Below are 18,245 nucleotides of genomic sequence, written 5' to 3'. Positions count from 1 at the left end.
CTACAAAGACAGCATGACAAATTAAGATACTGCAATATATGACTTTCAGTGAGCAAGAGCAGTAGTTGTGTTAGATAGTAGGAGCTCACACATGCTGGAGGATTAACTTTTACAGAGACATAAAATAATGATTTTTGTAATTATCAGTGCTGTTAATTGAGGTCAGCTGCGGCATAAACCGAACAAGGGTGGTGGTCTAATAAAATTGTTAAGCTCTGCGGGAATTTAACAAAAACCTCAACTAACTGAATGAAATCAGTCATGTGGTTCAGAAAGTAAGTTTCCCAATGCAACTCTAGTAAGAGTGAGTGAGTGAAACATAACTTTAACTAAGAGAAAAACACATTTTAGAGTAAAATGTGTTTATTTTACTGTAGTTTTACTGTGGCATCGTATCACTGCTGAACCACAAAGCGTAGATGCAAAGAAGCCGTTTATTCAGCAGGATTTTGAAAATCCAAAGCAACAGAATGAGTGATGTCACCCTTTTGTTCCAGTCAGAGTTTCTTTTTCAAAACGACGAGACTTACAGTACTTAATGAATTTATTAGGCCACCTGTCATAAAAATAAGGAAGCACAAATATTTTAGAAATCTCTCAAATTATTTATCAGGCAATTAACAAACTGAATTAATGTCTTTCTACCCAAACTTGAGCCGGCACACTGAATTCATCCGAGAAGTCAGAAATTAATTAATGATAATAGTGGAACACTAAGACCGTTTTTTCTGTTTAGAAATCCAAGCAAATGACTGTAATTTGTCATCTTAATCAAAGAATAATAATAGGTTTTACTATTTTTCCCCGCTTTTAAAAAAATAGGGAATTTGAAAAATCATTGATAATAGCAATGATAATAATTTAGCACTAAAAACATAATTTTGATTAAAGAGCTTGCACATACTGCTGGATTAACTGTTACATTGATAAATACCAATACAGTTCATGTAGGAATTAATTTATGGAATTTTCCCACCTAGTAATTCTAGTAAGAGTGAGTCACCACCAAGACCAGCCCGATTTTAAAAGATAAATGCAACAGAATGAGCCTTTTTTATCTCACCCGAGTTCTTCTTTTTCAAAACTAAGTAAGACGTATATACACATATATGTCTTGCAGAGGCCCATAGTGGCCACAGTTTAGTATAAACATTAAACTGGGACCACCGTTTACTTAGAATCATTTATTGGACTAACTGGCTGGTAAATAATTCATTCATTTTCTTTAATTCTCTTGAGTTTATGTCCTTGCCTGTTCTCGGACGTAGATGTCTGTAATATGGCAGCTTTGCTCTAGTTCCTGCTGCTTGAATAAAATATCAAAGTGCAATGAGCTATGATATTCCCATGTTATTGTATGGCCTAGTTTATTCCATCTACCCAGCTCATGAAATCAAATTTCATATGGCTCGAAGTAAAAGCTGCTGTAACTGGCTCAGGTGCATGGCTTTAATGTGATGCGTTCACTCAGTTTTTAGATATCGTAGCCTTTCAATTTCACTATATTTTGAAACCTATCCACATAAAAAACCTCAGATTTAGTGACTATTTCTCAAAACGGCAGAAAAAAGTGGGTAATTTTTGATAACCTATAAAGAGCGGCTTGGTCTTTTGAGGAGGCGTAAAAGTCGTATCAAGTTTTTCTTTTCTTTTTTAACCCAACCACCTGGGATAAGTGGAAGTCAGAGCAATCAAACACCACAAAAAGAAAGACAGCCTTGTGCAAACACTAAGTGAAATATTCCTGTTTATTATCGCTTCACAGTTGGTATAGCACAGCTGACAGCACAACCCACAGATAAAAGAAACAGGTCAAGTTTAGCTGAAGTGAAAAGGCACTGATTTGTTCTTTGGATTAGGTGTTTTTTTTTGCCAGATTTATCTTACAATTTCAATCAAGATCAAGCAATATTTAGTCTTTTTAATCATCTATCTGAACATTTATGCAGGAATGACCAATCCAGACTAAATTTAAGCGCTCTTTTCCTCATTTAGAGCTTCCAATTTTTCTAATCTTTGAACAGCCGTACAGTGTTTGTTTGCATGCCTCCAAGAAAGAGGACTGGCAGAGTGGCTAGCTGAAGAGGTGGGCATTGTTGGCAAAGACTATATCAGTTGGAAGTTGCACGTTTCTTCCATGTTCTTGTGCGTCTTTACCCCCAGTGGAGCGTGGTCAGTGTTAAGTCGCTTACAGCATTGTTAGCACCTCACATGGAAGCTTTTAATCCTCCTCCCAAACTCACAGAATGAGTCATTTAGAGATTTTTTTTAACTGCGTGAATGTAATACCCTGTAAGGATAATGCGAAGAAAAAAGCCTCATCATGCCCACTGCACAGATGGTTTGTCAGAAATGTGCTCTCCCTGCACCAGTGCTTTGAATTAGTCCTGCCTCAGTGGTGTAGCTCACAGGGAGAAATCCACAACCTGCTCCCCTTCCTCTGTTTCTTCACCTTCGCTGATTGATTCGCAAACACAGTAGGATACTTGGAAAGTAACTGGAAAGTACTTTGTGCTGCAGTTATAATAATAGCTTAGCTTACTTGAAGGCGTCACGTCCTATTAAAATGGATATTAAGTTAATGAGATTTTAAAATATGTGTTTTTTTTTTACACAGATTAAAAATAATGAATCAAAAGTGCCTTGAGGAATTTTGTCTGTTAATACCTTTAAGTAATACAGTCATCCTGTTAATGTCATCATACTGACTTTTAGCTTTATTCGCCTAAACTGAGACACCTGTGATTACTCTTCTTTTGTAATAAATGTGAAAAAATGTTTTTAATACCTTATTTATTTGCTGCTCAGTAGCAGCCACAGATTGAAATAAAAATAATTTGCTGTTCTATTTTTGTTAATTCAACAAGCTTAAATTTACTTCCCTGAGAACCATTGCAGTAGCTCAGTAAGACAATTTGCAAACTGCAAGTAATGAGTGAAGTGGTTATGGTGACACTACACTACACATCAAAGTCTCGGCATGTTTTTAAAATATCTTGGCGTTGTGCTTCACAGACATGTGGTGATGCAGTATTTAATTCAAAAGAGTGTCTTTTCTACTCTGAGCACTACAAGCCACATTCACGTTGCACTCTTTTCTATGCCTTTAAAGTGGCTTTCACACCCACAGCTGGATGCCTAGGCGGAAAACTGAACCACTGACCTTATGATTGCTAGATGGACCCGAGTGCAAGACGAGCACGACCACACCTGACATTTCTAATTCTGCAGTTCAGTTTAAACTGCTATAATCTTCCTTTTCTCTCTACTATTATAAAAAATACAATTCACTTGTATTTTTATTTTTATTCCTATTTATTCTATTTATCCCCTTCGTATATTTTATTTTATTTATATATGTCTCTGTATTTATATATATGTGTGCGTGTGTATATAATATTCTGTAACTCTGTAACTTCTGTCGGTGCTGTGCTTTTGGAAACTGAATTTCCCACAGGAACCCACCCGAGGGATTAATAAAGTTTTATCTTATCTTATCTTATCTTATCTTATCTTACTAAAATGATCCTTTTCAGCTATTTTATGCATGTTGCCTCCAAATGAATGCAATGTGTTGAAGTAATGCTCCTGTTAGAGATCCTTGCCGTCTTCACTGCTTGTAAAAACAACAAATTTAAAAAAAAATGCAGGTTCTCTCATTTGTTTGAATCAAACTTTAAACCCTGCAGACATGGAACCTTAAATGCACCGGGACTTTGCTGAATGCCACATGGCACTTGATCAATAAACACACTGAGGCAGTTTCACACGATGAATATGGTTTTAGAATACATAAAAAAAACAAACTAATTCACGGTGTCGTATACCACAGAGTCACTGAATTGCCACTATGCCTGCACAAGTCGATCCCTCTCACATGGCTGAGAACTAGGATTTTCCCTCATGAAGAGCACAAAACATTCTGCAGTCACGACGTGTCGCCATCAGTCAAGTGAAGAGCTTAAACCAAGCTCATTTTAAATCTTATTTCTCCTTGTCTTGTGTAGCTGCCACAAGCAGTTTTGTGGTCTCTGCTGTCAAAACTGTCACATTATATAACATTAAATTGAATGCAAAGGATATTACTCTGTTCCTGCCACTGCTTCAAAAATTGAGGTGGACGTTGTCCTCGCTTTTTATTTTGTTGTTGACAAGAATGTTTGAATTAAGATGGGTTAATGTGAATGTTGCAGTTTACAGTTGGGTATGATATCAGTTTTCTAAACGTTCAGAGGAATGCATTTATTCATTCAACAATGCTTATTTTCAGGACAATATCAAAACCTTGCAGGATAATAAGTTACATTAATGATTGCATGGATTTGGAAAACTGCACAAATTAGTTAAATAAAGGAATAAAATTGATTAAATGAATACTTTAATTGGCCATCATAATAATACAAAGGCAGAAACATGCTGCTGTGTTCCCCCCTGCCCTCTATACATTTCCTAGTGTTAAAGAGATAACAAGAACCCACTGAATGCACAAGGAAGAACTTCAAAATGGAAAATGCAGTTCAAAGTTGATTATGGGGAGCGGGTTTTAAGAGATATGCAAATAAACTGACAGAGTAAGAGGCTTTGCATTTCCCCCTATGAATAAAAATTTGTATTGCTAAATTGGTATTCTGGGTGAGAGTCAGACGGATAGTAGTGCTCAACTTTCAACTGAGCTCTGAAGAAATTACAAGGATGGTTTAGCTTACCTACTTGGAAAACACTTTACTGTAACAGCAAATCACTGGTTTATGCCTGCTCTTGACTTAGCTGATTGCAGTGCTTTGGAATAATGAATATGCAAGATCTGTATTTATCTTTATAGCTCAACGTGCATTTTAAAACAATATGTTTGCGAGAATGCCAAAGCTTTACCGTTTTCTCTTTTCTTGCAGGGAGCGCTTACAGGGAATGTATGGATAACGGAACATGGGCGCTGAAGAGTAATTACTCCAACTGTGAACCCATTTTGGAGGAGAAGGTAGGTGACTGTAGGCGGGAGTAAATCCTGCAGTTCTTCAGAAAAACACTCATCATCGTCAGAAAAATTGCAATCGGATGCAACAATGAAAAAGAACCAAACAGAACCGTATGTCCCTTTATGATGCGGTGCGGTTAAACCCCCCCCCCCCCCCCCCCCACTTTAAAACATGTTCTTTTTGAGCAGTATTGTCTGTGTCTTTGTAAACAAAGCCGGAGGACAAACTGCAGGAGCGATGCACTGTATGTAGCAAGTTTTGGCCTGATTACCTCGTACTGTGGCTCCGATTCTGTGTCTTGCTCTATATTCTTAGATAATTTTAAGCCAAGACTGAAGTATGTCAATGACATTTGCTTTTTATAATCATAGTTAAATCTCAGTACAATGAAGCCTGGATTGAGTAGCAGCTGAAATGATGTAGAGACAGCCCTCTCATACAAATTATGTTCTTGTTATCATTCAAATTCAAAAATCTCGGACTAAAATTATTTAACTGCAGCCTAAGGGAAACGTATTTGCTCCACCAATGTTGGGATCATTAGGTCTCTCAATAATGTTTGCAAATGGAACAGTTTAAAAGACAAAAAACCTACTTTCATTCAAGCATAGAATACTTTGCTAACTGCTTCATTAAAGATGAATGCACTCTGCATGCCACTGCCTCTTGGTTCCTCTACTATTGTCACGACCTAAGCATGTAATTACTTGTGACGACCTATTAGTGCACTGAACATGTATTAACATCTAAAATTTGCAGGGAAAAGGCACTCTTGTTGTTAAACTGCATGCACTAGATAGGTTCTTCCACTGTGTTTATACATTGCTTTGTCTTTGTTTCTATTATGCAGCTGTAACAATAAAGAAGTAATTCATGGGCTGTCTTTTCAGAGAAAATATCCGATGCATTATAAAATAGCGCTGATCATCAACTACTTAGGCCATTGCATCTCTGTGGGAGCTCTTGTCGTGGCCTTCATTCTCTTCTTGTGCTTAAGGCAAGTACAAAAATAGTGCATATTTGAAACGTGTCCTGTATGCACCTCATGGAAGACAATCAGTGAAATCCACATCATACTCACACTGCTTATCATTAACTTGCTTATGTCAGATGAATAGAACTCTGCAGCTCAGCCGCGATGGAGCACTCAGGCACGGAAGGGCCTAATGTGCGTTTCCCAACACTTGTGTTTGAAGTTGTATCTCTTTTCATATCCTGGCTTCAAAACACACACACACACACACACACACACACACACACACACACACACACACACACACACACACACACACACACACACACGATATATCAGTTATGACAAAAGAGGGCAAACACCAGCATCCTGAGATACTTTGTGTACTGAGGTTAGATCAATATGGGCTTCTGAAAGCAAATACCGATTATTTCATGGAGACTAAAATAGTTATTGTCTTCTGAGGTTAAATCTCCCTAGACTTCACAGAGAAATCAGCAACTATTTCTCCACATATATATTTATTCTTGGCCATTTCGGGAAATGCATTTGAAGAATCACCTGCAACTATAAGTCAGTGCTAAATCTTGTACAAAGATTAACTTTCAGCAGTGTTTTAAAGCTGAAGATGTCTACATTTTTAAAAAAAGTAAAACCCTAATTTGCATGAAAGTGCCTGTTCCCTGAGTCATAACTGTGTCAAATCTGAGCACACAAACATTATACATGCATTTTTAGAGTTAGCACACTTTTAGTTTATCATGAAGTTTTATGTAGTTCGAAACTAATCTCGTAATAATTGCCTGCAAACAGGAACTGGCAACTGGAAAAAATTGATTGGCCTAAAAAAGGCTCAGTTTTCACACACTGACTGCAATTACAGAACTGCCAGAAAATTGATCAAAGGTGTAAAAGCCAATAACCGGGCAAACCATTGCAGCGGCTTCATCCCAAGTATAAACTTATTCTGTCAATATTCCAGCCTATAATGTCATCTCACTGTGAATAAACTGTCCTTTACTTTTAAACTTTTGACACTTAGACAATGATGCAGGAGAGCACAAAAGAAGCAGAAAAAAAGTGCCTTGTGAAATTTTAAGACATTCTCTAAACACATATCAGGAGGCTGTCAAGGCCTTGAGAAACAAATGCTTTATTTATTTCTCCTTACTCCAGCAGATGAAGGATCCTGTTCAGCACTATCAGTTTTGTCCTTAACCACACTGCCTCTATCTTTCCAAGTCGTTCTCCTGCATTGTGCGACAGCTTTCTAAATTTTTTCTTCATACGATCTCACTTCTTAGAATTAATGCTGCATTGTACAACTGGTTCAAAATGCTGACTTCTGACAGGTACACAGAAGCACAGTCAGAAGCACAGTCGTATTTAGCCCTGTCTTAAAACGCAACACTGGCTTCCTGAGACATACAGGTTGAATTTCAAAATATTGTGGCTCACATATAAGAGGTTGAATGGGCTCGCTCCAGGTTATCTATCAGACATTTTACAGTCCTACATCCCATGCCACTCACTAATAGGGCATATGATGTAACGATATATATCGGATGATGATATAAAAACGTCTATCGTTTCATTTGACGCTATCGTTTGTTTCGTGGTGTCGCAAAATAAACTGTTTACGGCAATATTTTTTTATGGTTTTGATGGTCACTGTAGTGGCTATGTTAATTTCTTAAAGTTCTCTCTTTCTCTTATATTTAATATAACCACACTGTGGACGGACAAGCGCCTGTTTTTATGCGTTGTCATTAGCAACAATGACGGTAACACCATCGCGTGTCCGCTTGTTTATGTTCCACATAAACCTTTCACAATAAAGCTCAAGATCCTGTTGAGACTTTTCAAAATAAGCTGAATCACGTGAAAGAGCAGATTATTTACTGATGAGAAGTAAAAAAGATCCACCAGGTGCTAAAAAATAAACCTTAGACTCAAACGTTAGAGCAGGCGTTTCCCCGCAGCACGCCGTGTAATAAATACTCACAAAGAAAACAGCGGCTGTTACAACTTATGCCTAAAAATGTATAGTTTCATGCATCGGTTAAAACACTCGACTCCAGGTACGCAACGCGCAGCTGGAAACACTTAAGGCAAGATGAGCTGCCCGAGATTCACAGAATTTACAGAAAATGTTACATTTGTGTGATTTATATCGTTATCGGACGATAGAATTCTTATATTGGGATATGAGATTTTGGTCATATCGCACAGCCCTACTCACTTATGTCCGCTGATTAACGTCTTACAGTAATTGGCTTGTGCAGATCACCCTGCAGTCTTAGTCGCAGCCTTGGAATTGTCTCTGTTTCTGGATTAGATCATTTTCCTCAGTAACCCAATCCAACTGAAAACCTACATCTTCTTATTAGCTTTTCTTTTCAGCTCAAATTACTGTAGTTTTAATTTATTGTGCCATTTTCATTCATTAATTTCATTAATTTAGTAGCTTAAATAATTATATTTTATTTCTTGTTCTTAAATCATTTTGTATTGTTTCTGTGATAGCACGTTGGTTCATGTGTCGTGTGCTTAAACGGTCTAGATGCAGTAATTAAACTGACCTGACTTGAGTTTGTTTTTCAAAACATCTTAATCAGCCGTCTGCGTTTGGCTTATTGTTTTAGGAGCATACGATGTCTTCGAAACATCATCCACTGGAACTTAATCACCACCTTTATACTGAGGAATGTTATGTGGTTTTTGCTTCAGCTGATTGACCACAATATCCATGAGAGCAATGAGGTAACAGTAGTGATGTGTTATGGGGTTTGAAAGTATCACTGAGGTGTTAATTTACCAATACAAAGTCTTTAAAATCTTTTCTGAATTCTTTTTTTTCAGCCTTGGTGTCGCTTAATAACGACTATATACAACTACTTTGTGGTGACAAACTTTTTCTGGATGTTTGTTGAAGGATGCTACCTTCACACAGCCATTGTAATGACATATTCAACTGATAAGCTGAGAAAGTGGGTCTTCCTGTTTATCGGCTGGTGTAAGTATGATTGTTATCAATGCATTTGTCATGCTATATTCAGCTCAAGGCATTTTTTTATGAAACACATTTCATACTCTATGGAAAAACCATAGTGCTTTATAAACTCTATTCAAAGCATAAACAGGCTGAATATACAGACTTTAGTTTAATAAAATGGTAAAATGAAACAAAATAAGACAAAGTATTATTAGGTGACATTACCTTTACCTTAAGCCAAGCTATCATCTGTTTGGACACAATGAACATAAGCTTTCCTTTGATGAACCAATACTTTTAAATGAGTGGATTGTGTAAAATGCACCATTTCAAAGGCCTTGAATAAATCTAAAAACAGGGCACAGCAATGATATTTTTATCCACTGTGTTATTAAAATCTGTCACTGTATTTATAGAAGTTTTTTTTTTCCATTTTACTATACTCTGATCTCTCTAAAAACTAGCTGATAAGGTTATAAGACATTTCTTTAGAAGATTAAAGTACAGCAGAAAAAAAATTGGAAAGCGGCTCGTACGAATGTCAAATATTTATTTATTTGTGTTATTGATTCTTGAAGGACATACATAATCAGGTAATCATTAAATCAGCAACCAGGGCACACATGCATTTAAACATGTAGACATGATCAAGACGGCCTGCTGAAGTTCAAACCAAGCATCAGAATGGGGAAGAAAGGTGATTTAAGCGACTTTGAACATAGCTGGGATTTTTTAATAAATCCTCTTGAGAATTTACAGAGAACGATTAAAAAAACAAAAAAACAAAACAAAACAAAAAACAGTTCCCTGGGTGAAAATACCTCTTTGATATCAGAGGTCAGAGGAGAATGGAAAGACTGCTGCAAGCTAGTGGAAAGGCAGCAGTAACCACTCATTACAACCAAGAAGAGCATCTCTGAATGCACAGCTCTTCAGACCTTGCAGCCACGTCAGAAGATCAGACTTGGCGCCACTCCTGCCAGCTAAGAACAGGAAAGTGAGGCTCCAATTCACACAGGCTCACCGAAATTGTACAACAGAAGATTGGAAAAATGTTGTCTGGCCTAATGACTCTCAATATTTTCTGCAGCACTGTCAGAATGGTGGAAACAGCATGAACAGAGGTGGCAATGTGATGATAAAATACTAGTATATAAGTATACAATTTTTATGTAAATTGAAATAATCCTTAAATGTACTCAGCTTGAATCAGTTAAAGAGAACATGAGCAGAAAAAAAGAAGGAAAATGAAAAATAGCTCTGTTTTTTGTTGCCTACATTGTAGAGGGTAACTTTGCCTCTAACGAGGAACATGAGTAGCGAAGAGGTTAAAGTGGGATTCAGCAGGTGAGGGAACCCTAATATTAGTTGTGGTTCAGCGTGGGGAAAAAGAATCGCAGCTCACAATAATTTCTATTGAGAGCTCCAGTAGGTTTTCTTAATGTAGCGGCTGTGATCAGCTGATCTAAATCCACCACAGTGCAGCAAGTTAACCAGTTTATCCTGCACTAACCTGCAGAGTATTTTCATGCAACCTTTAACCTCCTAAGACCTAAACTCTTCCACGGCATGCATTTTTTTTACCTTGTTTTTCTTTTTATGAAAAATGAGAGCCGCATATGAGGATATTCATTTAAAATTTTGATAGAACAGTAGCAGTATAATGTCCTCATAAGTGGATATCAGGCCCTTGTAGAGCAAAACTGTATTTTGGTCTAAATAACCCAAAATGTGATGTCCACATATGTGGATGCCAGGTCCTAGGAGGTTAAATAGCACAGTTAGTCTTGCTCAGTTTGTTTTGCAGCATGTTTCACAATATGAAAAAAAAAAAAAAAAAACATGTCGCATTTACAGACCTGTACATACCTGATTAAAAAATTTGAAAACTTGCATATCCAATTTATCAAACACTACTGAGCAGTCCTTACCTTTAAATCTAACCTCTGTTCTTCATCTCCTGTCCCGCCTTTCTTATCTTTCTCTGAGTGACGTTAGCGCTCTTTCTTTTCTCTCCCTGTGATCAAAACGTCACTCCTTTAATACTCGCTTGTCTTCTGTAGAGCTGACTATGGCACACGTTTGGTTTTGTTGTGTGTTTGATGCTGTTATGTCAGTATGAACCAAAGGCTTTGAGGAATTCAACCTTGTTCGATCTATGCCATGAAATATTAAGGCAGTTTTAAAGGCAAAATTGGATCCAACATGGCGCTAGCAAGCTGTAACTAACAGAGTGACTGGTGAATGTGCTCAAAATTAGAAAAAGAACAGTTTGTCAAACAATACATATACTCAAAAGGAGAATTTCACTTTTCTTGCATTAATTGAAAACCAGGTTGTGACAAAACACTGTTATCAGGCGTTATTGTTTGAACTGAACATGTGCCCGAGAGTACAATCACTTCTCCAGTGAAGAGGAGGGAAACTCTTTAGTGGTTCATATCCGAGATAAGACTTTAATTTAATGAAAGAACCGGCATGCAGCGTGCTTGACTTTGAGTCCTGAATATACAGCAGATATCCCATCATGACCCTATAAATGATCTCACCTTGACTGACAAATCAAGCATATTATATGCTGTACAGAGCCAACATCATCAGGGACAGAAATACACAAAGTATTCTGCTCGCATGCTTCCCGGAAACACTGAGATTTTCTCCTTCTGTTTATGTAATGGACATAGTGTGCTCAGCAGAAAGAAAAAACCCCTCATACTTTACTTCAAACTAGGTCATGAGAAAATGAGTTAATGGAGCTTTGTGAGCACAAGATTAAAATATGAAGTCTTATCAGCAGATGTAGAGAGTAGATGACGGTGAATGACAGATGGATGATATTATTGGGAAGCTAATGTTAGCTTTGAAGATAAGATAAGATAAGATAAGATAGAACTTTATTAATCCCTCGGGTGGGTTCCTCTGGGAAATTCGACTTCCAAAAAGCACAGCAACGACCGAAGTTACAGTTACAGAATTGTTATATATATATATATATATATATATATATATATATATATATATATATATATATACATACATACACACACACACACACACACACACACACACACACACACACACACACACACACACACATATATAAATACAGAGACAAATATAAATAAAATATACAAAGGGGATAAATAGAATAAATAGGAATAAAAAATAAAAATACAAGTGAATTGCACATTTCAAGTATTGAGTCTATTGCACTGTTGACTATTTACAAAAAGTATTGCACAAGGTATTGTACAGTGAGGTGAAGAGGCACTACAGCTTAGTTGTTCCCCCCTCCTTTGTCCTCCTGTTTCCCCTCCCTCTCCCCTCCAGAGAGGAGTTAAACAGTTTGATGGCGTGTGGGACAAAGGAGTTTTAAGTCTGTTAGTTCTTGTCTTGGGGAGAAGCAACCTGTCACTGAACAGACTCTTCTGATTGTTTATGGCCGTGTGCAGAGGATGCCCAGCATTGTTCATAATGTCCAGCAGTTTCTTTAGTGTCCTTTTCTCTGCCACTGTCACCAGAGTGTCCAGCTTCATGCCGACCACAGAGCTAGCCCTCCTGATCAGTTTCTCCAGCCTGGATGAGTCCCTCTTTGCTGTGCTGCTCCCCCAGCACACCACAGCATAGAAAAGTACTCCAGCAACCACCGACTGGTAAAACATCCTCAGGAGCTTCCTGCAGATGTTAAAAGACCTCAGCCTCCTGAGGAAGTACAGTCGGCTTTGGGCTTTTTTTATACAGGTGCTCTGTGTTGCATGACCAGTCCAGTTTATTGTCCACCCACAGCCCGAGGTACTTGTACTTGTTGACCACCTCCACCTCCTCCCCCTCTATCTGAACCGGCAGTGGACCTTCTCTGGACCTCCCGAAGTCCACAACCAGTTCCTTAGTCTTTGAGGTGTTGAGTTGCAGGTGGTTTGTGTGACTCCATGCGACAAAGTTCCTCACCAGACTTCTGTACTCCTCTTCCTGATCATCCCAGATACACCCCATGATGGCCGTGTCATCTGCAAACTTCTGAATATGGCATAATTCAGAGTTGTAGCAGAAGTCAGAGGTGTACAGGGTGAAGAGAAGAGGGGACAGCACAGTTCCCTGTGGTGCTCCTGTGCTGCTGACCACAGTGTCAGACGTGATGTCCTTCAGCCTGACGTACTGTGGTCTGTCGGTGAGGTAGTAGTGAAATAGAAATAAAAAAAAGATCTCACACATATTCATCAGATTTTTAATTCTCTAATATGATTTTAATAAGAATATAATAGTAAGTACTGGCAGCTTGTCTCAAAAAGATTCGATTAGCAGAGTAGTTCCTATTTGCAGGTCCACTCATCCACTCCACCTCTATATATAAAGTATTATCCATTTAAGTCGTTAATTTCATATTAACAATCATAGAGTATGTACAATATAATATATGCTTTATTTTAAATGGGGTTGTTGCAGGTGCTTTCTCATTGGGTTTCATTTGGAGAGGCTTCTAATTAATTTCATTAGGAGGTGATAGAAGTGGGGCGCATGAAATCTGTCCGCTACCACAGGTCTGATGAGCTGGGATCAAAACTGCTTTTGATGTGTGTTTTATTTAAAGTGATTTTACTGATACTTTTCAGATTTACGAACATTTCGTCCGATTTGTGGACATTTTCCTCCTGCAAAGCTGTTATATGTTACATGTAACGAAAAATTTGATGAAAAACAGTCTGAAGACAGCTAATAAAATTAGTATGCTCTGAACGGTGATTGCATTCGCGTTTGATTGATACGGTCAGTGCAGTTGCTCTTTTCTGGAGAGGTCAATGCTTTTTATAAGAAATCTCAGCCTATTCAAGCACACTTGGTCTTACTTTGTCAGGCCTGGCACCTAACACGCTGATTTGACACGTTAACGCATGGCCTTTATTCAGCAGTGACTGATTTTAGAGGTATGGTGAACTGGTCCTTTTTTGTTTTATTAAAGCAGTTAAAAAAGATTGTTTTGATTTGAACGTGCATGTTGTTTGTTTTATATGTGAAAAACCTATTTACTTTGTCAAAGCATCAACATCAAAACTTTTTCCAGATATACATTACATGCTGGACTAGGGGAAGCAGTTGTGATTCATGAGTTATATGGTATGACTCTGAAGCCCCTTTTGGCAGAGATTATGCTACTGTTGCCGTTACTCTATAACCCTTGAGGGCAGTAAAAATTGGAGCATGTTCTGTTTTAACTTGATTCTTTGTAGTTGAAGCGTGTTAGTTTGTTATCCCCTCCCCCTCCCCATGGCTGTGCATGTAACAAAACAAAAACCGAAAAGCAAAGAAAAAAAAAAACAATCTTTGATTTTTGTCTTTATTATTCTGACCTTCTTTCTTCAATTCCATGGAAAAAAAAATCTGTTTACCAAATACGTTTTATTTTATTTCCACTTACACGACTCTTCCTTGTTACTCCAGGTATTCCGTGTCCTATAATTGTGGCTTGGGCCATAGGAAAGCTGTATTATGAAAATGAACAGTAAGAAATCCCCTAATAATTTGTGGCCACATAATTAGAATGTTTTCTGGATAATTTCTTTAATTAACGGTACGTTTCTTCTTCTTTTCCTGTCAACAGATGCTGGTTTGGTAAAGAACCTGGAAAATACATGGACTACATTTACCAGGGACCTGTTATTCTTGTGCTTTTGGTGAGCTACAACAAAGAAAACGGACTGTAAATTTATTGCCATTAATTTGACATTATTTGCTAATTAACATAGAAAATCTGCCCTATACTGATTTTTTTTTTTTGCATTTCTATGCAGTGACTAGATTAGAAAGTCACAAAAGCAGTACAGTGCAAAAGTACTGAGCCCCTCACTTTTGAATATTTTGTGCAGCCATTTATTGAAATGTGCAAACATGGAACATTTTTGGTGTGACCACCTTTATTCTTCAACACAGCCTGAGCTCTCTTCGGCAAGCTTTCCAGCAATTCCTTTAAGCAGCCTTCAGGCTCGAAAAAGAACTTTTACAATACCAGCAAGCTTCAAAGGCAGCACGACCAGCTGGTCATACCAACATATTGACTTTCAAGTATTCTTCAGGACAGTCTGGACTCTCTTAGACAAGCTTTTTTTGTAATTTCTTTAAGTAGTCTTCAGAATTAGGCTTCTTTGAAGGACATCAAAAGCTTTTCTTTGGATGTTGTGTTTTGTTCTGTTCTCCATGAAGATGATCCTACACTTTTTCAACAATGTTGTGGTCTCAGCTCTGTGGAGGCCAATCCATGACTAATAGTATTCCACTGTGTTTTTCTATCCAGGTAAGACTTTAGTATATAGATTGTTTGAAATACAAAAAAACCCCAAGCTGTTACCAATCAGATGCTTTAGATATGATATTACATAGTTAATCAATATCAATTAATTTCACTTTTCTGCATTTTTGATTCCATATGAAAAATACAGCCCCAAAGCAGGACACAGCTTCATGTTTTTACATATGGCCAGTGGTCAGCATTAAGTGAACTGACAAACAAAAAGCATCCCACTGAAAATGGTCAGGTGCAAGGACTGGACTGAAAATGAATTAAAAAGGACTCAATGTCCAAAGAAAAACTTCTGTCTGACTCCTTTGAAGCTAAATATAAAGAAATGAGGGATGACTCATGACTTTTGCACAGAACTGTAGTCTTAAGGGTTTCCAAACAAAAGACTTCTGAAAATAAGAAATTGATTTCACATAAATGTTTGTGCTTATGTAAGTCCTTAGCAACATGTAATATGATTAATCACTGTCTTGTTAAGGAAGATTATATGCTGTGACGAGTGTTACTTCTTCTCTCCCAGCTCAACACTGACTGAGCTGTCTGATATTTTCCCCTCTGTATAATATAAGTCATTAGCACAGCATTTTAAAGTAATAATTTCCTTATGTCTTCTTCTTCTAGATAAACTTTGTTTTCCTCTTCAATATAGTTCGAATTCTTATGACCAAACTAAGAGCTTCAACCACATCAGAAACAATACAGTACAGGTGAGTTGATTCTGTTGGTAACTGCATATAAATTTAGGAGCAGTACACTTTGTCTTCCTTCTTTCAAGGACATTAAGGAGTGTTTCAGAAGAAGCACATTTTTAGAGTGATTAGACTCATTTAAACCTTTATCATCAGCATCAGACCTCATTTCATACAAATCTAAGAGCGTTAATATCCTATCAGTGAACAGATGTTTGGTGATCAAAGGGTCCGGTGTTAATGATAATTAAATCAAACTGCTATTAAGGAAGAAATCTGTTATTGTGGTTGTGACTTTTGCCTTATGACTTTAAGGCTAAGTATTGGAAATTTTGTGGGAAAAGAAACTAACTTCACTAAAAAACTGTGCTGTGATTTGGTGTCTTGTGAAATTTGGATGGTAGAGTCATAGACCACATGAAAGCATCCATCCAACCTTGTATGAATGGTTCAGGCTTTTGGTGGTGCTGTGATGGTGTATGGGGGATATTTTCTTGACATACACTGGGCCCTGTTGTACTACATGATCGTCATTTAAACACTGACCACCTCCATCCCTTCATGACTACAGTGTACCCATCATCTGACGGCACAAAGCTCAAATCATCTCCAAGTGGTTTCTTCGACATGACAATAAATTCACTTCGCAAATGCCAAATGTCGCCACATGTCAATTCAACAGTGCACCTTTCGGATCTGGTGAATGGGAGGTTCACATCATGAATGTGCAGCTGACAAATCTACAGCAACTGCGAGATGCCGTCATGTTAAAACGGATCAAAGTCTCTGAGGAATGTTTGAGGAACCTTATTCAAACTATGCCACAAAGGATTAATGCAGTTCTAAAGGCAAACAGGGGTCCAACACAGGTCTAACCTGGTAACCAGTGTGCTTAATAAAGTATATAATAATAATAATATAAGCCTGAAACAAAATAAGTATATTGTCTTGTCTTGTAACTTATTACAGGACACTGCAAAAGTACTACAAATGTGCTTCTTACCCATAAAATAAAGATTCAAGACAAACGCCTCAACCTTAGTGAACTCAGTTGCAATACTTCATGCAAGAAGTTCTTTCATTTACACGCACTAGTAACAGTTAAAGGGGAAAAACCTTGGGTTTGTCTGATTCTGTGTGCCTGAGAAGAGAGCAGAGATTTAGCGTGCGCTTGAGAGGCACGAGCTGAGTGCATACCTGAATTATGCTGTTAGGTTGTAGATCTGGAATGGCTGAAATTGCTAAAAGAGTGAGCTTGTTTACCTACCTGCTGTTACTGTGTCAAGTGTGTTTTTCTCCAGTGGGGATTATTTCAAGCGCACAGAGTGTTTTCAGTGTCACGGCTCAGACAATCTGAGTGTAGTCTTTTCAGGCTGGGGCTGGATTGCTGGTGGTTGTTGTGAGCCATACAAATTTAAGCAAATGAAGCACAGGGGTTTCAAGCTGAACTTCTTGACCTTAAAAAAACCGATTGTTTTAAAATGAAAATTATAATCAGTAAGGGCAAAGAAAGGTTTGTGGTCATCCCTAAATTATGGGACTGTCATAGCTCATATTAAAAGTCCCCACCATGGTCTTTTCTGTTATTCCTTGAATTAGGTTTGGCTGTTGCCCTTATGATCTTGAATCTTTTTCTCACGTGAGTGCTTTCAGAGTTTTCCCTGTCTGAGCCTGTGTGTATTTTGTTCTGCAAGTATTGGTTTTTTTTGTCCTTCTTTCTTTTACTTGCCCTTTTGTTTTCCTCATGTGGCTTTATGTGTTTTCACTTTCTTTTTCCACCCTGATTTGATTGATTTCTCCTGTGTCTTATTATCCCTCTCCCTAGTCCGTACACAGCAAAATCTCCAGTGTTAAATTAACACTAGAGAGTGTCTATATGGGTCCACACCTCTGAGTGTTAAATACAACACTGAGTGTTAAATTAACACTTTTGACAGTGTTATATGTTTAAAAGTAACCTAGTCAGTTTTGAAGATTAACAATGGCTAACACTGAGCAGTGCTGATTTTCTAACACTGGAAAATAACTCAAAGTGTTAGAAATATTCCAGTGTTAGAAAATCAGCACTGCTCAGTGTTAGCCATTGTTAATCTTCAAAACTGACTAGGTTACTTTTAAACATATAACACTGTCAAAAGTGTTAATTTAACACTCAACAGTGTTGTATTTAACACTCAGAGGTGTGGACCCATATAGACACTCTCTAGTGTTAATTTAACACTGGAGATTTTGCTGTGTATAGGCGTTGTTACATCTCTCGCCTGTTCTCGAGACTCCCTTGTTTTCTGCTGCCTCCCTGTGTTTTGGATTGCTCCTGTTG

The 18,245-nt window shown here is 37.7% G+C and overlaps 1 protein-coding gene across 1 annotated transcript in view; it reads left to right on the top strand.

Moving 5' to 3' along the window:
• Positions 1 to 18,245, top strand: part of LOC308383289 (corticotropin-releasing factor receptor 2) — a gene marked incomplete at its 5' end in the record, with an annotated part of 41,723 nt that overhangs the window by 12,652 nt on the left and 10,826 nt on the right. Inside the window, 7 exons of the mRNA XM_080861157.1 lie at positions 4,893 to 4,978; positions 5,867 to 5,973; positions 8,595 to 8,712; positions 8,812 to 8,965; positions 14,381 to 14,441; positions 14,541 to 14,613; positions 15,858 to 15,943. Of these exons, the coding sequence (XP_080717283.1) occupies positions 4,893 to 4,978; positions 5,867 to 5,973; positions 8,595 to 8,712; positions 8,812 to 8,965; positions 14,381 to 14,441; positions 14,541 to 14,613; positions 15,858 to 15,943 (685 nt within the window). The remainder of the gene's footprint in view (positions 1 to 4,892; positions 4,979 to 5,866; positions 5,974 to 8,594; positions 8,713 to 8,811; positions 8,966 to 14,380; positions 14,442 to 14,540; positions 14,614 to 15,857; positions 15,944 to 18,245) is intronic.

This window comes from Rhamphochromis sp. 'chilingali' (genome assembly GCF_963969265.1).
Source record: "Rhamphochromis sp. 'chilingali' genome assembly, chromosome: 16".
Lineage (NCBI taxonomy): Eukaryota > Metazoa > Chordata > Actinopteri > Cichliformes > Cichlidae > Rhamphochromis > Rhamphochromis sp. 'chilingali'.
Note: the sequence above shows the minus strand (reverse complement) of the source record. Positions and strands in the feature narration are given on the sequence as shown.